Source organism: Budorcas taxicolor, chromosome 12, assembly GCF_023091745.1.
Source record: "Budorcas taxicolor isolate Tak-1 chromosome 12, Takin1.1, whole genome shotgun sequence".
Taxonomy (NCBI): Eukaryota; Metazoa; Chordata; class Mammalia; order Artiodactyla; family Bovidae; genus Budorcas; species Budorcas taxicolor.
The window spans coordinates 79,471,339-79,495,330 of NC_068921.1; the positions used below are offsets into that span (position 1 = coordinate 79,471,339).

At 44.6% G+C, this 23,992-nt stretch overlaps 1 protein-coding gene across 1 annotated transcript; it reads right to left on the bottom strand.

The window, feature by feature from the left end:
- Window positions 1–1,214: 1,214 nt before the first annotated feature.
- Window positions 1,215–21,310, bottom strand: SLC10A2 (solute carrier family 10 member 2). Its single transcript, XM_052650312.1, has 6 exons — window positions 20,934–21,310; window positions 13,000–13,118; window positions 8,201–8,289; window positions 6,306–6,481; window positions 3,793–3,950; window positions 1,215–1,309 (listed from the first exon to the last, which is right to left on the bottom strand). Exons 1-6 carry the CDS (start codon window positions 21,308–21,310, stop codon window positions 1,215–1,217), a joined length of 1,014 nt encoding a protein of 337 aa, XP_052506272.1.
- Between the last annotated feature and the right edge of the window lie 2,682 nt (window positions 21,311–23,992).

The following is a 23,992-nucleotide window of genomic DNA, read 5'->3' on the forward strand; positions in this document are numbered from 1 at the left end:
AATGCAAAAGGCCCTTGGAAACCAACACGTCCGAAAGGGAATGGATGAGGCGGTGAAAAATGGCCGAATATTGGGTTGGCCAAAAATCTCGTTTGGGTTTTCTCTGTACCGTCTTATGGAAAAACCCAAATGAATTTATTTGGTCAACCCAATAGAAAATGGAACTAGCTCACTCTGAACTGAATTGAGAATGAATGGCTGCAGAGTGAAGGAAAGGAGATTAAATTAGCCTGGTGATGGAGACCCGACTGTCGGCCAGCTGTTTCACATGTGCCTTGAAACCTCGCTGCCATTGTCCAAATCCTCTTCACTTCCTCTTGTTAGACCTGTTTACAGCAGCCCAGGGACTCAGCTGGCGATGCCCTTCCCACTTCTGGGCCCTCTGTCCTCCTCTTCCTCAAACACTGTGTGATACCTTACTCGTTTCCCCCCTGCCCGGGCTTCATTCTTACTGCTACTTACTCCTGTGTATCTCATTGACTCTGGTCTCACATTTCAAGCAAGTTTCTGGTTTTTTTTTTTTTTTTTTTTGCTTTTCCTTGTATTTTCCATGATCTCCCATTGAATGGAGTTCACCCACCAGAGCAGTCTTGTTTCTTCCAAATCTCCTGCTTTCTGTGCCTACTCCCCCCTCTCTGCTCTGGAATGTCTACTATGGGGGCTTCCTATGAACCAGCTAGCTGTCATAGCAACCAGAGTCATACAGGCAAGTCTCCAGGGCTCAAAGAGCTCTGCCAAATGCAAGCCATTGAATTTGAAGAATTCTGTTTTTCCTACAAAAAATCAAGTGAGCATCATTGGACTCCCAAGGCCGAGTGACACAGGTACAAAATCCCTATCGAGTTATGGGCTGGATTCTAATTTGGATATTAAATTCCAGTATGTCCTATGTTGGGTTTAGTCTGATGTTCAAGGATATTTTGGGGCCATATCCAAAACCAGTGTATACATATGTGTGTGTATATATATATATATATATAATCACATACATGTGTACAAATATTTGTTACATTACATATTTTGATCACCAGTCGCTTCGTACAAAAAACAATACGTGAATTCAATTCGAATTTAAATTTTCACTGTAACTTTTTTTCTGCCAAATATCCTATCCAAACAAATAATTAAGTATTGTTAGAGCTGAAGCATACTCTTTAGGGTGCTTTTTGGTCCACTGGTGTTTGCTTTTCGTCTGGTTGAAATCCTTTATTGACCTATTGGAGCGATGACTGAGGTACTGGTTCGTTTTCTCTGCTCTCCGGAAATTCCACACTGTTTTTCCTAAAATATTTCTTGTATACCACGTACACTAGAAGAAAATACACAGCAGATGAAGCAAATTTCATAGTAATCAGCTGCCAACTTACGTTGGACAGGCGTTATAATTGGTGACTCTAAAAACTGTTGGCATTTTCTGTGGGCGGGAGGCAACTAGTGAGCACGCCCCCCACTCTGAGTTCCATGGATCACTCATGTTAAGAGGGGCGATTGCACTTCAGAAGGCCCTAGCACACAACTAGGGGCTGTGTGCTCACCTGATTTTGGCAGGCATCAGTTAGGTTGCTGGTACTAACCAGTAACAACCACAGCAAGCACGTCTTCTGTGCCTACCATCTCCACAGGTCCTCAACAGATAAGCTAAGGTACATTGTCAAGACCTTGTCTGCTGGTCTGTGTTGGAGGAGTTGAGCTGGAATAACTGTCTCTCCCAGCCTTCACTCACTTCTTCCCATGATAGTGGGGCCTTGGCTGATGGGTGATCAGCCTTCCTCTCTTCCATGAAGCTGCTTGTTTCTCATTGCAGCCATTTGTCAGCATATTTTTGAGATCAGCTCGCACCTGGACAGACTAGCCTGTGGTTGATGTATCTGTGTGCTAAATGCACCCGTGGGAAGCAATGAAAAGGGGTGGTATTAACAAGCCCAATCTGGTCATTGTTGCCAGCTGTATTTTCTAATTAAGCTTTATCGATTGAATACAATAAACGTGCTATTTTGTTTTCTAAGTATCTGATTTTTTTCCCTTCTACTTCTCATTTGGTTCTAAAGTCAATAGGGGAAGAGATGGTATTATTTATTGGCACCCTCAGATTCCAGTACCTCACACTTAAAATTGATATAATAGTGCTATCTATCTCATAGGGTAATTGTGAGATAAAATGCTCAAGTGTGTAGTACAACCTTGGGAGATGACCAAGAGATCAGTAAACGCCAACTCTTGTGATGACACCCAGCTGAGAAAGACAACAGCCTGCTTCCAAGGTCTTAATATGTTAAAATCAATATCTCCATGGTTGGTCCCCACATTTCTAATCTATAAGTTTCGAAGCCACTGAGCTATTGACTCTATTGAATTGAACTTGTGGTTAATTAAAATATTCTACTTTTATTATGAACTGTTTTGAGCCAGGAATCCTCACCTTAGCACTGATTTTATTTAACCAAACTATTTCCTCCTTCCTTTTTTCCTTCCCTCTTCCTGTCCCTCTTTCCTTTCATTGGTCCAAAAAACATTTAGACTTATAATCTTTTCACCAAAATATGTTTCTCAGCACTGCATGTCCTTAGGAGAAGCGCCTCCTTGTTTATATTCTTGCTGCTAAAACTGTGGCAAAATATAAGACCAATGCTATTACCCACTTTTCCATAGTTCCTTCAGTTTATCTCTTAATCCCTGTTGAATTAGTTATCTAACTAGTAAATCTATGTGACTGTCCTATCACCAGTCTACTTTCTCTGGTTTGTCTGGTAGATGCTGCTAGTAGTTATTTGGAAAAATCCCACAGTGCACCAAATTGGGTGCATCGCCAGCAAAGAGAAAACAAGGTAATTAGGCCACGGAGCCCTCTGTCCTGGATTGGTGATAACTCAGTGGAACGTTTCTAATGGATCCAGAGGGTCCTATTCTAGGAAGGAAAACTGTGCTTCGAGAATGACATTTAAGACTGCAGCGCGGAGAACGATTAGCTCCCATGGGCCAGTTGACTACCTATTGGAGCTAAGTGAGAAAGCAAAACTGTACCTCTGGTCATTGGATCACTTAAGGGTCATGTTAATTTTTCATCCGCCTTCACTATGCTGTCCCTGTTAAAGTGCCATGAAGCTTAAAGATGAAGTTTCTTTATTAAAAATAAACAAAACCAGAGTTTGAAAACAAAGGTCAAATATCACCAGTCATTAGAAAATGTTGAGAAAAGTTTCAGGCGGGTGAAGGCTGGCAAGTGGCAGGGGCTAATGGATTTATCAAAGCTATATGCTACGTTAGAATAAAAAAAAGAAAATCAGACTTGCTATTCCTCGTACTTGAAATAGAGAATGAGTGTGCTTCAACTGTTTCAACTGCATGGCTACTAAAAATATATATAAATACATATATACATATAAAAATAATATGTGCACACGTATATGTCTTCCAATATAACTTAGCCTCATAAATGTCTGTTGTTACACCAATTTTCTGATAAATAAGCTATATGTGTGTGTGTGAGTGTGTGTGTGCATGCTCAGTCACTCACTGTATCTGACTTTGGGACCCCGTGGACTGTAACCCTCCAGTCCATGAAATCTGTCAGGCCAGAACACTGGAATGGGTTGCCATTTCCTACTCCAGGGAATCACTTTTCTCAGTACATCATCTTGATATCCTTAATATCAAGTCATAATAATATGGGCGATGTTTACCACCCACTTATCTCACTGCCAGGAACAGGGAATTAAAAACTGCCATCCTGGCAACTGCAGGATTCCTCAGAGAAGCGCATCACCGTGGAGCGTGAGTGTGAGTGCTCCTCACCTGCCAGGAACAGTGCTGCCGCGACGATCTGGAAGATGCTGTAGATGAGGGGGAAGGTGAATATGAGGTTGAGCTCCTCGGGGCTGAAGGAGAGCTGCACGATGGTGGAGCACAGCTGTGTGTTCTGCATCCCTGTTTCCAAAGCGATGGTTCGGCACCTGAAGGAGAGGTCCAGAGAACCAGAGTTTTCACCGGTTTGTTCTGGGTGTTGTTGCTTTGTTATTGTGTAGCATTAGAAGCAGATACGAGCGTAGAAAACTTACGGTTACCAAAGGGGATGGCGGAGGGCGGGGAGGGGTAAACCAGGAGTTTGGGATTAGCAGATACACGCCACTAGATATAAACGAAATAATCAACAAGGGGACCCGCTACGCGGGGAACTATAGTCAATATCTTGTACATTCATGTCTGCTCAGCCACTTCAGTCGTGTCTGACTCTGCGACCCCATAGCCTGTAGCCCATCAGGCTCGTCTGTCCATGGGATTTTCCAGGCAAGAATACTGGAGTGGGTTGCCTTTCCCTCATCCAGGGGATCTCCCAGACCCAGGGATTGAACCTATGTCTCCTGCATCTCCTGCACTGCAGGTGGATTCATATCCACAGAGCCACCTGGGAAACCCTCGATATCTTCTAACAATCTATAATGGAAAAGAATTTGAAAAATAATATGCACATATGTATAACAATCACTTCGCTGTACACTGGAAGCTAACACAACACTAAATTATTCTAAAAAAAAAAATTACTCCAGAAAAAAAAGCAAATATGAGAACAAGTACATATATATGTATGTATAAATATATCTGTTTTAATGCATTTATTCATATAGTTTTATTTATATTAAACAAACATGTAACTTATTAATATATAATTAGATAATATAGATATTTTATCTTTTCTCTACATATACATGATGAAATCTTACTCTAGTCACCCTAATGATTGCTGTAATAATGAGAAAATGGATATAAGCCTCTATGAAACCTCTATGACAACCTAGAGGAGTGAGATAGGGAGGGAGGTAGGGGGTGTATAAGAGGGAGGGGACATCAGCCTGTGGCTGATTCATGGTGATGGATGGCACAAACCATCACTAATTGTAAAGTAATTATCCTCCAAATAAAAATAAAATCAAATTAAAAAATAAACGTTAAAAAGTCTTGTGTAAACAAAAGCTGCTGTTACTGTTTTCTCCTCTTTAAAAAAATTTGAGGTTTATAATATTAAAAAAATTGAGGTTTATAATATTTCTGGTCCAGAGGAACAAGGAACACCAGTTAGCTTATTTTACTCTCTGAGCAGTAGACAACATCTTGTCATCAATTTCTATAGTGCACATATGTATAATTTACTTATGTTATATTTAATATATTGGATAATATTCATTTATAAGTAATATATACTTATTTAACATAATACTGAATAAATTTTATATAAATAAAAATTATAAAATAAAACTACATTCCGATGTGCTGGTTGGAGATGAAATATCCTTCCTTGTAGCAGGCCCACATGTGCTAAAACCTGTGTAGGCCATGAGTTCATCTAGAGGAGCCTTGTAGGTCACAAGGCCGATGTGGATGCTTCTGCTGAAGTCATTTTGTTTGGAGAATAAGAGTATGTGACTGCAGAAGAGCTCAACAGGCACTGTATGGAGAGGGGTCCAGGAGGATTTGAACAACAAGAGGCAGTCAGTGTTGTCTTTCTGGGGAATGTGCATAATTTAGGAATGAATGCATCTACTCAGAGTGATGTATTCAGAAATAGGGTGAATGTTATGATAGGTGAGAAATTTTGAATTTACCTTGTATTTGCACCTGTTCTAGGTTGAATTGTATTTTCCTAGATATATATGCTAAGGTCCTAACCCTCAGGACCTCAGATTTTGACACTATTTGGAGATAAGGTCACTAAAGATACAATTATTAATAGTGAAGACATGATCTGGATGTACCCTAGTTCAATACGACCAGTGTCCTTATAAAAAGGGGGAATATGAACATAGAGACATCCTTAGAAAGAAGGCAATGTGAGGAGAAGCAGGAAGACGCATCCATCAGCCAAGGGGAGGGACCTGAACAGACTCCCCTTCATTCCTCATAAAGGACCAATCCTGCTGGCGCCCAGATTCTGGACATCTATCCTCTAGAGCTGGGAGACAAATTTCTGCTGTTGCAGCCTCTCAGGTTTTGGTGCTTTGTTTGAGCAGCCCTAGCAAATGAGCTGGGCTTCCCAGGGGGCTGGCTCAGTGGTAAAGAATCTGCCTGCTGATGCAGGAGATGCAGGTTTGATCCCTGGATCAGGAAGATCTCTTGGAGTAGGAAAAGGCAACCCACTCCAGTATTCTTGCCTGAGAAATTTCAGGGAGAGAGGAGCCTGGCGGGCTACAGTCCCTGAGGTTGCAAAGAGGTGGACACGGCTGAGCGCGTGTGCACACACCCACACGGAGCAGAAGAATACAGCGGCTATTACAGAAGAAAATTCCTAGTCTGATTTACTAAAAACACCTTACCTGTGCCAGGACTGACCGGCGATTCTGGCCAGAACAAACCCTAAGGAGTAGCCGGCTATGGGAAATATGGTTCCTATGATCCAGAGTTTGGGCTCTATGATCCAGGCGCTCTGGTAGAGCACACCTCCAACCACGGCTATGAGCACTATGAGCACGGCGCCTGTGATGGATCCAATCTGGAAGAAAGACACAACAGTAGCAACAATTGTGAGTCAAAGCAAACTCAAGTACTCTTTTGGGAGAAGAAGCCTAAGGCTCTCTGTCCTTCTGGGAAAATGAGAACAGTGACCCCTCTGGGTGTCTCTTGCTCGATGGTCGTGGTAGACCCAGGGAAATGCTGGTGCTTGCTCCACGCTTCCAGTTATAGGAAGATTTATAGGACCTGCTGTTAATCTCAGTTAGCCCGATGAAGATGTTCTACTTGCAATCATCCTTGTCACGGCGGGGAGAATCCACTCTAGGAAGAATCAGAAGACCTGGCTTCCAAATTCACCTCCCTCTGCCCGCCTTTCTTAGGTCAGTCATGAAACCTCTCCGAGTCACAGCTTTTTCATCTAGGATTGAAGATGAAATCCTGCCCTAGTCACCTTTTGTGATTGTCTTGGTAATGAGAAAATGGAGATGAAACTCTATGAAAGTTAAAAAGGCATGGGCGAGCCAAACCAGTGTTATTGCTTTCTCCTTTTCACATTAGAAAAAGAAAAAAATGGAGATTATATATATATATATAATCTATATATAAATATATATATATTTGTGAGAGGAAAAAAAGAACACTAAATGGCTTATTTTACCCACTGGGAAGTGGAATCTGTCCATATATATACATCTTTTTTTTTTCCTTTTGAACTTTTTATTTTGTATTGGGGTATGGCCGATTAACAGTGTTGTGATAGTTTCAGGCGAACAGAGAAGGGATTCAGCCATACATACGGCCCATGTCTATATATCTGTATCATCTATGTCCATCTCATCTGGTTAGAATATAGTTGGTAAGAGGGAATGAATGGTTACTCATTATATATATCATCATTTGTATATATATATATATATATATATATATATATATATATATATAAAATTTTCTATCTATATATGTGTGTAATATACACACATTATATATTTAATATATTTTTATATCTATATGTATACACTTACCCACATACACACACACATATATATGTATATAAACATAAAACCTATCAATTGCCAGGCACTGGATTGGCCATACAGATACAGGGGAGGGAAAGACATGACCTATTTTCTAAGACAGCTGTCTAGATATATTTTATAATACAAACCAACATGCTGCTGCTGCTGCTGCTGCTGTTGCTAAGTCACTTAAGTCGTGTCCGATTCTGTGTGACCCCATAGATAGCAGCCCACCAGGCTCCCCCGTCCCTGGGATTCTCCAGGCAAGAACACTGGAGTGGGTTGCCATTTCCTTCTCCAATGCATGAAAGTGAAAAGTGAAAGGGAAGATGCTTAGTCGTGTCCGACTCTTGGCGACCCCATGGACTGCAGCCCACCAGGCTCCTGCATCCGTGGGATTTTCCAGGCAAGAGTGCTGGAGTGGGGTGTCATCGCCTTCTCCAACAAACCCACATAGCAGAAGTAAAATAAAGTGCTGTGGGTGTACAGAGTAGAAAAAAGCCAAGAGGTGACATTTGAACGGGTGAACTGGGAATCCCAAAGGGTGGATAGAAACTTGCTATGTGGACAGGGAAGGGCATTCCAGAGGAGTGGGCCGCATGTCTACTAACAAAGGCCCCTTAGAAGGGGCTTTCTGATCCAGTGAGAACACCAGTTCAGCTGATGGAGAGACGTGTCATTGCAGCGCACACGTTGGGGCACTGAGTGTGATGCCTGTGCCACGAGTGACATGGGACGCTTACCTTAAGGATGATCTTGGCTTTACGGGGCCACTTGTGGTTAACATACATTCCCACGGAGACGGGAACAACAAGAGCCACCAGAGATATACCTGGAGGTGACGGAGAGCAGTGTGACTGACAGTGCCCAGCACAGGCAAGATGCAAACAAGAATAAGCGGCCTCCAAAAGGGTTAGGGTATAGATCAGACTCCTTTCTTGAATACACTAAATGACTGAAAAACAAACAACCTCCCCCAAACTCTACTTCTTCACCTACTCCAGTAAATAATTCAATATTTCTGGTGGAAAAATCGATTGTATTGATGATATAAATCCTTTTCTTAAATCCTAGATTTATTTTTTTTGGACTTCCTTATACTATCAATTGATATCTTTTAGTTTCAGCTTGTCAGCATCGACAGTTTCAAGTTGTCGGCTTATTTGGCTTTGGAGTTTTATATCCTATGAAAAATGACTTTTCAAAGTGTGTGTGTGTGTGTGTGTGTGTGTGTGTGTGTGTTCTTGAGGTGTACAAGGATGATAGTTAACATCTGTCTGTTACTTCACAGTAGCAGAAATAAAAGAAAAAAGTTCAGGGTTCTGCAGGCATTCTGTGGCTAATGACTTTGAGTTAAGATTGACTAGGATGATTCAAACCTGCAGCAGAGAGGTGAGACAATAGGTTGAAAAAGCATGCTTTAAATTTTCCATGAGATAATATATTTGGCGACCTCTCAAGTAATTATACTTCTTTGCAGGAACGTGCTCACCCAGCCAGATAAAAGAGTCATACTTCAATTTCTCCATGTTAAATTTACTGCTGTTCTTGTGACATGTGGTTTGTTTCTCCTTATTACTTAACACTTATTACTTAACATTTGTCCAATGGCTGCTTTTATGTAATATACCACCATACAACTTGTAACTTCTCACAGGCTGTTTCTTTTTCAGACATCCTTTTAAAGCACCAGGAGAAAGTGGAGTCGAATAATGCAATTCTGAGAGTGGGTGTTGCTTGGTACGGGAGTAGATTGAACTAGGACTGGGAAATGGATTCTAGATTCCAGGGCTGTAAATGTCAATTTAAAACGAATATAATAGTGATAAAAACATAATGTCTTTGCAGCCTTCTGGCCCTCCTGGCAGTATAAGGGTCTGCAATGACTTTTTCCTAGAAATTACACGATGGGATTAAGTAATAGCTAAGCGTACCAAGAGCAGGAAAAGAAAAAAGAAAAATAGGAATGAAAGAAGAAGGAGAATATGGTGGAATAAAGGAAATGAAAAAGGGTCACTGATGGACATACTGGTAAGAGCTCCTAGAAAAATCCCCTTTGGAGGCCCTTGCATCCCACTCTTGGGAGGAACAGTCTTCCTCTGGGTCTCCAGACTGTTCCCTAACGGGATGTTTGTCCGCCTTAAAGGAAAACCATGCTGATGCACGTCAACCGTCCTGTAGCGTCTTCCATCTGGGGACCGATACTGCGATTGGAATGTGAGTGTGATTGGGCTTCGGTGATATATTTGTCACATGCTGGTTCTGTGCAAAGGCAGCCCAGCTCCATGTTCGGCCCCTCCTTGCTGAGTCTTTGTCTTCTGGGGGCAGCCTGAGGCTACAGGATACACACGCAAGCAGGACCAGCTGCTCAAGTTGATGGCAGAATTGCATTTCCTCTCTTGATCCGTACGGGACCGCATAAAGTTTGAAAGTTGACTCAGAGTTGGCTGGAAAAGACACACTTTGCCCTTCGTCTCGTTCAGAGTGTAGGACTCCCGCCTGGAAAGGTGGGTTGTTGCCATCCTTTACTCCCCAGCAGGATGGATCTTGTGCACCTTATCCTCCGTGTGCCTGAGCTCTCTGTGGCAAATACCCGTCTATTTCGATGTGAAAGCATCTGCTTACAGTCGTGCCATTTGAACTGTAACTGGGTCTTTAATCAAGTTTACATGGCAGGTACCGGAGGGAAGAAGGGAGAAAGAAAAAAAGAGAAGGAAAGAGAATGGGGAACAGAGTCACGTGGTGGAACCTGGAGCCAGACAGACCCAGAGCGGGACCTTATTTACAAGCTGTGAGAACTGTGAGTCCTTTATGGCCCTGAGCCTTGGTTTCCCCATCTGTGGAATGGGTGGCATTCTGTCTCACGGTGCTGATGTGAGAATCTGATGGTGAAGTGGATGCATGGTTCCTGGTCCTAGACTTCTTCAAATGCTTTGAGGGAGGAGGAGAAACAGCAGCTTGCTGCAGTGTTTGCGGCGTTACCGGCTGCGCAAGTGGCCTTGGTCTCTACCTAGCTCTCATCCTCTGAAGGGACTCAGGGCGTGTTTGCTGAGTTATCAGAACGTCAGAAGCACCGTATGGGAGCTGGGCACAATGGCCCTGCCCACGGAGCAGGGTGAGAGCAGACGGGAGGGCTACTCCCAGCTTCCCCGTCATCTTGGACAAATTAAACATATGCCCTGAGCCTAAACTGCCTCGTTGAAAAAGTCGTGATAACATCTTGCTCATTAATCAGGTTGTGTGTTTTACACATTAAAGGATAGCAAGAAAATTAGGTTGGAAAACAGGCCCGGACAAAATGGTGAATAAGCAGAGTTAATATCTTTGTTTGGCAGGCTCTCATTGAAGATTTTTAAAATCTTTTCCTCTCTGTTTCTCTTCAATTTTCTTTTCTTTTTTGCCCTTCATGTTTTGCATGATGACGTCTTTCTCCTTTGGGGTACTAATGAATCTTTCTCACTTTCTTTTCCTTGCTATCAATCATTCACACTGTAGTTAGAATTTCCCAATATTGCCATGGGACATTTCCCAGAAGGGAATGAATATTAAGAGGAGGATACTTTAAGACTTCACTTTTTTCTTCAACAACAAGTGATTTAGAATTAAAAATTCTCATTCAGCAGACAGGTTCTGTGAGAAGTGTATACCACTCAAACAAATTGCAACCTTCCCAGGCAGCAGACTGGGGGCTGAGCAGCGTGAGGCTCAGGCAGGTGGTTGTGCAGGGTCAGCTAAGGCCTGCTTGGATGACACCTGGCAGGAAGGAGTTCCCTGGGGTTAGTAGAAGGACCACTGGAGGGGAAATCCCATACTGAACATGTGTGCCAAAAAGAACCGTTTTTTGGGGAGGGATGGGGAAGGGGTTGTCTAACGGCCGTGGTAGGAATAGAGAGAAAGTAGAGACCATCTTAAGATACTACAATACAGATTGTCCCCAGGGGGTGTGCCAAAGTTTGTTCTGATTCAGTTGTGTAGACCTGAATCATTTTTTTTTTTTTTAAATCACAGAACCAATCTTTCTTAGACATGGAAGCCACCCAGGACAGCTTCCCATGCCAACAGGAATCCTTTTTACAACCAAGAATCTTTCTGAGGCACCATTCAATCTTTGCTCACGTGAGCCCTTCCATGGGACCTCCACACCTCTTTGTGGCAGCCCACTAGGGAGACGCGTGTCTCCAAGGGCAGCAGAGAAGAGACTCTTAGCATACCAGCGATGAGTCCTGATGTACTAACTCACCCACATCTCAGCTGCGATGGTCCTGGTTCTGGCCGATACCTGCTTTTTGTAGACTAGGAACTATCCTGTCCTGCCCTTCACCCCACGTTCCACCAGGGACCTAATCTCCCACCATTATTTGTTCCCCTAGAAATAGAAAAAAGCCCTTTGGGTGTCGAGGTGACCATCTGGGAGCTGAGACGGGTGGACACAGAGTTACAGCTCACACACTGGACTCCTGGGACGGGATATACAAGCTGGGTCGGTAGTTCATCTTCTGAATTAAGACATGGTCCCCAGGGGACAGTTATAAACAGTGTGTTTCACCTGAAGGCTTCTCATGGCTGTTGCTTCCTGGGTGCCCTCTTTCGAAATCATTAGTGGAATGTTTTTCCGGATTTCTTTAATTTGAGTATTTGGGAGCAAACTCATTCCCCCTGGATTAGTTGTGCTCTGGGTTATGGGAAGGACAGAGCCTCCTGAGCACCAGGCTCCAGTCTCCTTAGGTCCAGACGGCTGTGCCCAGGGGTCCCTCCCATCAGCCCCTCTCCCTGGTGATTTCAGTGGAGGAAAAAACTGATTCTCCCATGGGCTCAAGGTTTGGAATTCAGATTCTGCTAACCCTCATTCAAACGCAGGCGAGACTTGTCCTAACGTCCTTTGCTGTTGTTCAGTCACTAAGTCATGTCTGGTTCTTTGCAGACCCCACGGATTGCAGCAACCAGGCTTCCCTGTCCTTCAGTATCTCAAGGAGTTTGCTCAAACTCATGTCCGCTGAGTCAGTGACACCATCCAACCATCTCATCCTCTGTCACCCCCTTTCCCCCCTGTCTTCAATCTTTCCCAGCATCAGGGTCTTTTCAAATGAGTCAGTTCTTCACATCAGGTGGCCAGAGTACTGGAGCTTCACCTTCAGCATCAGTCCTTCCAGTGAATATTCAGGACTGATCTCCTTTAGGATGGACTGATTGGATCTCCTTGCAGTCCCAGGGACTCTCAATAATCTTCTCCAACACCACAGTTCAAAAGCATCAATTCTTCAGCGCTCAGCTTTCTTTATGGGTCCAACTCTCACATCCATACATGATTACTGGAAAAACCGTATCTTTGACTATATGGAACTTTTTTGGCAAAGTGATGCCTCTGCTTTTTAATACAGTTCCTAGGTTTGTCCTAACTTTTCTTCCAAAGAGCAAGCATGCACAGACTATAGAAGGTGTGAGAGGTGAGGTCTAGCTGAGGCTGAGCCTGGCCTGAAGCTAGCCAGGGGCAAGCAGAGGGGAGCCTGGCCAGGCTCAGGGTCTGGCCTGCCAAGTGACTTACCTATGTTATCATAGGGAATCACGATCATCCCCGCGTCGACCCACATTTTGGTGTAGATTAACAGGCACAGTGGCATCATCCCCAGGGCGAGCAGCGTGGAGCAGGTGGTCATGCTGACGCTGGAAGGAAATGGGCCAGTTGACATGGTCACCTGGGCTTTCCAGGGGAGAGGTGGTTTCCTTTCTCAACCCATGCTCAGAAAGTCCTGCCAAAGACTCTCTCCAAACCGTACCATCCGGTCTGATGGATGGAAATATACATGTCCTGTGCAGGCCACACCAGGAATGAGATGGTGAGATCTGTATTGAGTCCCTTTCTATTCTGTCTCCCTCCCCATTGCTTCTCGGGCCTCCGTTGGTGGTTCAGACATTAAAGGATCTGCCTGCAATGCGGGAGACTCAGGTTCAATTCCTGGGTCGGGAAGATCCCCTGGAGAAGGAAATGGCAACCCACTCCAGTATTCTTGCCTGGAGAATCCCATGGACAGACGAACCTGGCGGGCTCCGGTCCATGGGGTTCACAAAGAGTCAGACAGGAGAGCAACTGACACTTTCACTTTCCATTGCTTCTCAAGCATCAGAGAAGATATTTTGTGACAACTTAAACTCATTGTTAAACGAGGTACAAGGTGCTTGGGCATGCCGCCCTGAGAACCTCCAATCAGAGAATAGCAAACATATTTACACCTGCCAAGACTTCATGGGCTTTGGCGTGTCTGTGCAGCTTGAGACAAGATGGGTCTCCACAGCCCCTGAAGGAGAACGAATGTCCTCCCACATTCGAGGGAATATCCCTCCCACATTCGAGGGATGAAGTCTCAGTGTCTTTCCTTAAAGCAGTCAAATTATTCCTCGACCCATTCCGCCCCCCCCCCCCCCCCCCACAGCTTGAGAAAAGGAGAGGAAACTGACTTCAAAAACCAAAGAGACCAGGAGAGCAGGCAGGGTGGACCTCATTTCTACTTCTGCTAAGAGATTTAGCAAATGGAGTTCAGCAGAACCAGGGTCTGGGACTTCCCTGGTGGTGCAGTGAATAAGAATTCATCTGCCAGCACGGGGGAAATGTGTTCATTCCCTGGTCCGGGAAGACCCCGTATGCCACGGGGCAACTAAGCCCAGGAGCCACAGCTACTGAGCCCGTGGAGCACAGCGACTGAGGCCCAAGCACCTACAGCCTGAGTTCTGCAAAGAGAGAGGCCCCCGCAACAAGAAGCCCGACCACTGTAACCAAGAGTAAACCCTGCTCGCCGCAACTAGAGAAAAGCCTGCACAAGGCTGCAGAGACCCGGGCAGCCAAAAATACAGAATAAATAAGTAAAATTATATATAAAAAACTTCAAAGAGAACCAAGGTCTGGGAGTCTCCTCCCAAGAGCATCTGCGTGTGAATGAGTGGACCTGGCTGAGTAGGAGGACATCGGCTCTGGAGGTGGAGGGTATGGAATGATGCTTTTTCAGCACCACTGCGTGGATGGAGGGCTTTCGGGTTAGGGGGGTCGTCCAGTCTCTGCAAGGTACTCGGGGCGTGGTGGTGGTGGTGGTGGGTGCATAGACTCTTCCCAGGAAATGGGGCCCTTAGACGGCTGGGCCCGACCCTGCCCAGCTGGCCAGCTACGTGATTCTTAGCTTACGTGACTTCTCTTGGCCAGTTTCCTTCTCTGTGAAATGAAGATCATAATCGTTACCACCTCACAGGCTGAGGGACCCAGTGTGTCCAGCGCTTAGAATGATTCAAGGAACTCATAAAAGCCAGTTAGCCCTAACCCTGTCTGGCCCCTGGGAATGTGTGTATGTGTGTGTGTGTGTGCTGTCTTTCAGTACAGAGACATTTTTCTGAAAAGCCCTCTGATAGTTGTAGCACTGAGACTATCAGAGTAGTAATTTCTTAAAGGGATTATACATGGACTTCAAGGAAAATATTAAATTACTTATACCACCAGCTCCCCCCTCCCCCTGCCCCCTTAAAAAACCCCAGTTTTTGCAAAATAAAGAATAGGGCAATGTTTATCAGGGGGCTTAACTTGCCTGATAATCTTTAAAAAAAAAAAAAAAAACAGAATGAACTCATTTAAAATACGTTTAAAGGATTTAGAAAAAAAAATTTGTCTGAATAGAGCTAAAATAGTGTAACAGTAAACAATGCTGAGGATATACGTAAAGTATTTCCAAGAGGTTCAGTCTATTATGGTGACAGGTTACCTTAACTTGGATACACGAGAGGATGCTAAAGGCAGAGGTCTATGCCAGAATAAGAAGGTAATTTGTCATAAACAGTGCTTGACCCTACTTGTAAGTAAAATCCTGGAGTTCAGAGACAATTCCCCCCCCCCCCCCTCCTTTGTCATTCTCTTTTTTATCTTTTATTTTAAAAAATAAATTGGGATGGATTTAAAGTTATCCCCATAATCAAATTACTTTAATTCCAGCACATCCAATATGGTGTCCAGAGTGGAGATGACAAGAGCGGGGTGGAGAAGGGGACAGTGTTCACTACCCAGATCACAGCGAAGAGAAAGGTGAGTCCTTTTTGTTTTCAACCAAGAGAACACCTTTTGAGAGGAAGTCTGTTTCTCTCCTTATTTTTCTTTCAAATTTCTTTGTAAGAGCTTCAATTCTGACTCATTGCCAAGACAATTTGTGAAGTTGTATCCTGGTTTTGAGTTTGGCAAGAGCAGTTTCACAGAGGCCAGGAGGAGGGCCAAGGCAGGAGCTGGAGAAGGGGACGGTTTAGATTTAGTGGCCACCGGGAGTGGTAAATCACTGCAGAGGGCACGAGAATGGAAGGGTTGAACTACTCGAAATGAGATGAAAACCAACTCAGATAAGTGATTTTAAGGAGCAACGTAGGAGGATAAATTAACAAAAGGAAAAGGTCATTTTATATAAAAAATCAGACGTTCTGCAAAGAGCAAGGAGGAGAAGCGGACGACAGAGGACGAGGTGGTTGGATGGTATCACCAACTCAATGGACATGAGTTTGAGTAAGCTCCGGGGGGTGGTGAAGGACAGGGAAGCCTGGCGTTTTGCAGTCCATGGGGTTGCAAAGAGTCAGACTCGACTGAGTGACTGAACAAGAGCAACAACAATAAACAGCAAAGAGGTCAGCATTGGAAATACTATACCGTGTGTTTGTGTTTACCTTGGAATAAGAGAAAACATAAGATAAGAGAAAAAAGAAACTTGGTTTAAATTCCTGTCTTAGCCCTGTTCACTACCAGGGAAAATGTTTTTTCCTTCTTGTTTTGCTTTTGGAATTGAAAGAAAGCAATAAGTGAGAATTCAGTGAATGTTGAGGAACTTGGTGAAGTCAGTGATAAAAATTGCAAAAGACTGTAATCATATTAGAAATGAAACACCAAATTTGAAACAGCAAAAGAAGTGAATATAGGTGAGGCTGGACAGTGGAAGCGATGACATAGAATCAGCATGGAACGGAGGCTCGGAGTCTGGACAGGGATAAATGGATAGATCTGGATTCTGATTTGGACTCTCACATACACTGACTATTACCTCTGTCAAGGTTTGGAGCCTTAATTTCATCATTTATCAAATGCAGAAAGTAATAGCATTAATACTAACCTATCAGAGGATTAGTTTGAGGATTAAAATACACTGGTTGGATGGCATCACCGACTCAGTGGACATGAGTTTGAGTAAACTCCGGGTGTTGGTGATGGACAGGGAGGCCTGGTGTGCTGCAGTCCATGGGGTCACAATGAGTCAGACATGACTGAGCGACTGAACTGAACTAAACTGAGCTTATACTGTGAGTGGCTCCTAACAGTGTCTACTAAGTGTTTACCAGTAAATAAAAAGAAATGCTGCAGAGAGAGGCAAGGCTTGGTTCTTTTGAGGTGAAAAATAGAGTGAAATTCATATAGTGTTGAATTAATTCTTAAATGAGAGCTGGACATACATGTGGTTGAAATGGGAGGAACTGCTTTGAATTTGTGATAAGCCCGAGGGTCAGTCTAGAACAACTAAAATAACAGTGAACACAAAGCTGGAAGATAAAAAAATATAATGGCACCTGGATAAAGAATAAAGGAGGTGGTAGGAAAATCTAGAAACTTTCCCTACTTTTCTAGAAAATTTCCTACTTTCCTAGAAAATGATGGAAGGGAGTGTTGACTGTGCATAGCAATAAAGGAATTAGGGGGGAACAGGAGAACGGGTGCACAGGCAGCAATTCCCCAAAGAAGTGAGAAAAAAGAAAACGGGAAGTATAAGTCCTTGGGTGGTATGGCAGTGGTTTACTTGCTAAGTCTTGCCTGGCTCTTGGGACCCCATGGACTGTAGTCCGCCAGTCTCCTCTGTCCATGGGATTCTCCAGGCAGGAATACGAGTGGGTGGCCACTCCTTCTCCAGGGGATCTTCGCCACCCAGGGACTGAAATTCCATCTGCTGCACTTCAGGCAGTTTCCTGCTTTGCAGGTGGATTCTTTAAGGCCTGAGCCACCAGGGAAGCCTGCGCAGTGTGCCCAAGCCAGTGTTAAAGAAAGGGAGATTCAAAAACAGGGCGACTTTGCGTATAGAGCAGACACAGGGGGTTGGGCTCCCTGTGTTCACCCCCAGAACCATGAGCCTAGGCCTCTGGCTAATTCACCTGAAAACACCTCTGTTTCTCCCCGAGACATTCTGTGCCTAATGCACCCGTGACAGGGCTAGAACAGGTGAAAACACCTGTTTCCTGAGCAGATCCCCACGACAACTTTCTAGACTGGAGTGAAGGAGCTGAACTACTACGTCAGTGGGCAAGGATTCTATTAGCAAGGTCTCTGTTTTGTAATGTGTGTGTGTGTGTGTGTGTGTGTGTGTGTGTGTGTGTAGTCACCAGAGACTGCAAATCAATGACTTCCCTGGCGTCTCAGACAGTAAAGCTTCTGCCTGCAATGTGGGAGACCCGGGTTCGATCCCCGGGTCGGGAAGATCCCCTGGAGAAGGAAAGGGCAACCCACTCCAGTATTCTTGCCTGGAAAATCCCATGGACAGAGACGCGTGGTAGGCTGCAGTCCATGGTATTGCAAAGAGTTGGACACGACCGAGTGATTTCACTTTCACTTTCCCAGGTTTTGGAAGAGATGATGGGGTGAGGGAGAGAGAATTTGATTTCCCCCTGAAACCACACCCAGGGAAGTGAAAGCCAAATGACATTGATTTGCTCCTGTTCCGTGGTATCTGGTCAACTAGCGCAGGTACCTGTTGGTATAATCAATCACATCTCAGCTGCCATTGCTAGAATTTAAGTCCCCAGAGGACAGAACTGGAAATACAAAGGTTAGATAGAACTGTATCCACACACATGATCATGAGCCTTTAGTTATCCACTGCTCACGAGGAAAGAATAAAAAATGTTGGCAAATTGTTTCCCAATAGCTGAGATGTCACTTTCTTAATTTGCTCTAAAGAAAATCTATTTTTCTGAAGTTAGAAAATATATTTAGAAGTATACTTTTCTAAAATATATTTTCTAAAGAAAAATATTTCAACAGTTTTTCCTCTAACAGATGCAAGGCATAATGCAATTCATTGCCTTCATCGTGGTATAAATTAACCTCTTTTCAAGGATTATTATTCCTGATACAGTATTACTTCTTCCACTAAAATGCAGTGGTGTCTTCTGGGTGATGGGTTCATAGAGCTGACTGTCCCTAAAAGAACTGAGGGCTTTCCTGGTGGCTCAGACAGTAAAGAATCTGCCTTCAATGCAGGAGACCTGGGTTTGATCCCTGGGTTGGGATCCTCTGGAGAAGGGGATACCCACTCCAGTATTCTTGCTTGGAGAATGCCATGGACAGAGGAGCCTCGGGGCTGCAGTCCATGGGGTCACAAAAAAGAAGAGCTGCTATGTTTTGTGAGTTGTCTTCTTCTCTTTGGAGGCATTTGAATCTTTAAATTGAGGTCAGGATTTGGCGGAAGCTTACTGCCATGAGACACAATCCTGCCCCTCTAATAGCTTGCCCCCCCACCCCCAACTTCCTGTTTCTGTGCTGGGTAAAAGCACAGCAAATCTTGAGAATTGGGCAAGCAAGTAGGTCCTGTGTGAAGAACGTTCATGAGATCAAGCAGGATTTACTTTGGTTGTGCCACGTCTTTCACTGGGTCTTGTTTGAGCTCCAGAGAGGTGAAATTGCTAGAGGTATGATGACTGCCCTGGGCGGGTACTGGTGTTGTTCGTAAGACAAGGGGATCAGTGGAGTGCACACTTTCCAGGATGAAGATTAATTTTCAATACCGCAGTCCTATAAGAGGACTTCTTCTGACTTGCTGAAGGATTCATCTACCCTGATTCAGCTGGGGGGTTTTCCCCTGCAATTTCAAACTCTACTTCTGGCTCTCTTCTTTCTTAATATTTTTATTTCTTACAGGAATTGTTATGCAAGGGAAGCAAGATTACATAACCATCTCCTGTTTCCAGAGAAATAGAATTTCCTTTAAGTGTGAGTGAGAACCTTTAGGTAAGGTTTTACTGTCTCAGCCCCCAGAAAGGAATCTACCCCCAAAGCTGATCAACTCAGCACCAAACACACTTTTCTGTCTTACAGACGATCACACGTGTAGCCTTACGTGGAGATACAGGCTCTTTCATTTTGTTGAAAAATTGCATTACGTAATATTACATAAAAGCTGTTTGGTGGCAAAGTCCTGCCTTCAACTCACTTCACCCCCCTCGACTTGCTTGTAGATTCCCACCCCTGTGCCTCCATCCGGGTCACACTAAGCTGAAATGTAAGGAGGCCTTATTGCTATATGGCGGTTCACAGATTAACTAAACCTGAATAGCACTTGCCATTTTGCTCTTCACAGGACTTTCATTAGGAAAAAAAAAAAAAAATCTGTTACAGGGAAGAGATGGTACTTCCTTATGTGAGAGAGATGTAACGTGAAGATATACGGTTGGTGGGATTTTTCTAAAGCTTCTGGAGAAATGGGCACCAGCAGAGCTTGAGGTGGCAGGCTCCCACGTGCCCACTTGGTGCTGGGTCAATCCGGAATCCAGTTTGACAGTTTGCAGTGATTACATTTCTCCACCGTGAGTGTCTCTCTGAGTGTTGCTGCTGAGGGGGTGAACAGAGCCTGTTGCCTACTGCTCAGGGTTTAATAAGCACACATTACCCTGATACCCAGCTGGTTTGCAGAAATGCACACCTTTCACGGGAAATGAGGAATGGTGAGGGAAGGAAAAATGTATTTGTCTACTCAACTTGTAGCCTTAAAATTCTTGGTCCCCTCCCATTAATGCTTCACCTTATTCCAATTAGTTTTTTTCCCCCTCAATGCTAGTTCAGATTAGCGTAGGATGAAATGGACAAACATTGCAATTAAGATTACTCTGTGGGAAGCAGAGAAACCATCCTCTGTTTGTTTTATAGGAAGTTAAGCCTAATTTTTTAAAAAACTGCTATAGTCTTTTTTTTTTAATTTAATACCAGTAGAAGTGAAGCAAATGTACATTAAAAAAATGTTATTTTAGAGTTTATACCAAGAGAAAGCTGGTCCAAAAACACTGGCTGTGTTTGGTCATGGTCTCATCCTAGGGTCTGATGTTTACTGGACAGTTTGACTTCATGATTGCATTCAGGACTCAACACCACAAAGAAAGTTTTTGTTTTTGTTTTTCCTGATACCAAGGAAAAGTTTTTCAGGTGTAGCTTCTGGGTCGGAAAGAATTTCTTTTTTGGAAAAACTTGGACTCTTTTCCCAAAGAGAAACAGCAATTAACTGAGTTAGATTCAAAAACATGAACACAGAATAGAACCCATAAATTCACACAGCTCAGCAGCCGGGCAGGAAGGCGAGTTAAAGGCATTTTGTCTCTTGTCTCAGCTGGACCCCATATCCATGGCAGAGCAGACGGGCATTCACGACGCCACAGGCTACTGAGAAGGTTAATTCAATGCCATTAATGTGATACTGGGAGGTTTACAAATCTTACCTCAGGTCCATGTCGCCATCCACCCAATAGGCCAAGATGTTGGAGGCAGTCCCTCCCGGACAGCATCCCATGATGAGGACCACTACAGCTTGGATGGGGATGACGTCAAACGCCACGGAGAGGATGAATCCCGTGAGGGGCATGATCCCGAACTGGCAGAGGAAGCCAATGCAGATGCCCCATGGCCGCTTTATGTGCCCGAGGAATTTCTTGAGTTCCACGTTGCACCCCATGGAGAACATCACCAGAGCCAACAGGGTGGTCAGGACGGCGCTCAGGACAGCACCTAGAACGGCGTTGAAGTTGCTTTCTGGTACCAGACAGGACGTGCCATTGCAGACTGTTGCATTGGCCAAACAGACCATTGAGTTATCCATTGCTGGCTGTTCTGCTCAAACGCTCACTGAGGTCCACAGCAGTTCCAGCCCACTGCTCCTACTGGATAAATACCGTCCACTCCAGCTGCATCCAACTTTTAAACCCTTTTCAAACATGTGTCACCTGGTGTCTCCTTCCAAAGCCTCCTCAGAGAGGCAATAAAAAACAATAAATGCTAGAATGTCAGTTTCGAGAGGTAACCTTACAACACAGCACAAATTATGAATCATAAAAGCCCTGCCAAATTATTGGTCCAGACAGAGAATTCTAATTAATCATTTATTAGCATGATAACGAACTGTGCATTATAAAAAGAGCTGTGTTAATGTTTAATGCTGGAAAGCTTTGTTAAATAATCTCAGCTAAGTGACACTTAAAATCAACTCGGACTGTTACAGAAGGGGCCTGTCTCATCTCTGTGCAATAGGCGGGGACTGGGTCCTGAGGAGTCCACTGCCTTGAGACAAATGACTGATCAGTATCAGACTTTGTGCTAGAACCCAGACCACCAAGTTCCTCCCCAAATAGTTTTCCTTCCACATTGATCTTGTCTGTGTGTGTTGGTCTATAGTGATCGTGGAAGGAATATTTAAGTTTGAGAAACTTGTAGGGTCTTGTTGCACACCTGTGGGAGAGTAACACACAGAAGGGTAGGATGTTTTCTGTGTTGTCTGGTGGGAAGGCTGGCCAGGAAAGCCCCATCAGTTATAATTATCTATGCATCACCATGGTAACAAAGGGCTTCGTGGCCAGAGAGATAATACAATTTTCTGGAGAGATGAACCTCAGAGGAGTAGGTCAAAGTGATGGGTGTCAGGAACTGGAATTAAAAATTTTGGGGGCGGGGATAGGGATCTGAGGTTCTGAAGCAGAATGCTGTCCTTAGGGTTCAAAGAAGATAAAAAAGGAGAGCAGAAATTCTTCCTGTTCTCAAAGCTTTACAACCCAATTGTTGGGTCAGGGTGCAGCCCAAGAATAAAATTGAATGTTTTGATTGTGATTTGTAATTTATAAGACAAACTCTAGTTTAGTATTCAATTTAACACCTTAAATAGCATTAGCATCCCCATTTTACAGATGAGGACTAAGGGTCTAGGAAATGAGGTGCTTTATTCAAGGGTGGAAGTGTAAGATGAAAGTGTTAGTCGCTCAGTCACGTCTGACTCTTTGTGACCCCATGGACTGTAGCCTGCCAGGCTCCTCTGTTCATGGGATTCTCCAGGCAAGAAGACTGGAGTGGGTTGCCATTCCCTTCACCAGGGTATTTTCCCAACCCAGGGACTGAATCCAGGTCTCCTGAGTTGCGGGTAGCTTCTTTACTGTCTGAGCCCAGCAGATATTAACTGGAAAGCTGAAACTCAGTTTAGCCTGGTGGAGACTAAGAGAAATACCTTAAAAAAGGGTTTCTCTGAACTCTGAGGACTCAGGAATCACAGAGGGTCTTGTTAAAATGCAGATTCTGAGTCTGGAAGGCTGGGGCGGGCCCCAGGCGTCTGCATATCTGACGAGCTCCCAGTTCAAGGTGAGGTTGCTGATCTAGGCATCACACTGGTCTCAATACCCACATTAGGGTGTCGCCAACTGCACCCAAGCTGGTGAAAATCAATTTACCAGTTACTTTCGTACTGAAGAACTTACTGCAAACAGCGTTTATAGAGCAACTCGATGTGGGAAATCTAACTTTGTCATAACTTGAGTGAATGGGAGCTGTGGGCAGTAGGGGTGGGGGCGGTGAGAGATGGGGGTGCCAGCCACTAAGCCAGCAACAGAGTCAACTGAGTCAGAAGTCCCAGCTGCTGGGGTCCCTGACCACGACCCCTCTGGGGTTGAGCTGCTGGGAAAACCCTGAGCCATGTCCTCAAAGGGTGACAGGGACTCACGGTCCCTGCTGGTCCCAAGAGCCTGCTCCTGGGTAGCCTTCCCTGGGCGGCTGGGTCCATGACTGCCTACCCCTCTTGGATTGTTCCATTCCTGCCTTCCCCATGTGTGTGGGCTTATGGGCTCTGCCTGCCAGTCCTGGGAGGCCTCCTTCTCTGCCGTCACCGTTCCCCTTCCCGAAGCTAAAAGATTCAGTTCAGTTCAGTTCAGTTGCTCAGTCGTGTCTGACTCTGCGGCACCATGAACCGCAGCACGCCAGGCCTCCCAGTCCATCACCAACTACCGGAGTCCACCCAAACCTATGTCCATTGAGTCGGTGATGCCATCCAACCATCTCGTCCTCTGTCGTCCCCTTCTCCTCCTGCCCTCAATCTTTCCTAACATCAGGGTCTTTTCAAATGAGTCAGCTCTTCTCATCAGGTGGCCAAAATATTGGAGTTTCAGCTGCAACATCAGTCCTTCCAATGAACACCCAGGACTGATCTCCTTTAGGATGGACTGGTTGGATCTCCTTGCAGTCCAAGGGACTCTCAAGAGTCTTCTCCAACACCACAGTTCACAAACATCAGTTCTTCTGCGCTCAGCTTTCTTTATAGCCCAACTCTCACATCCATACATGACCACTGGAAAAACCATAGTCTTGACTAGACTATCTAAAAGATTAGAGCTAGCTCATTCCCATCCGGGCTCCCCACTCCAGCTCCTGGGAGTGGAATGACATGCCCTGCCTTGCCGGCTGGCTCTGAGCATCTTCTGACCTCTGACCCCTTCTGGCTCACTGCCAGCCAGCCAAGCGCTGACAA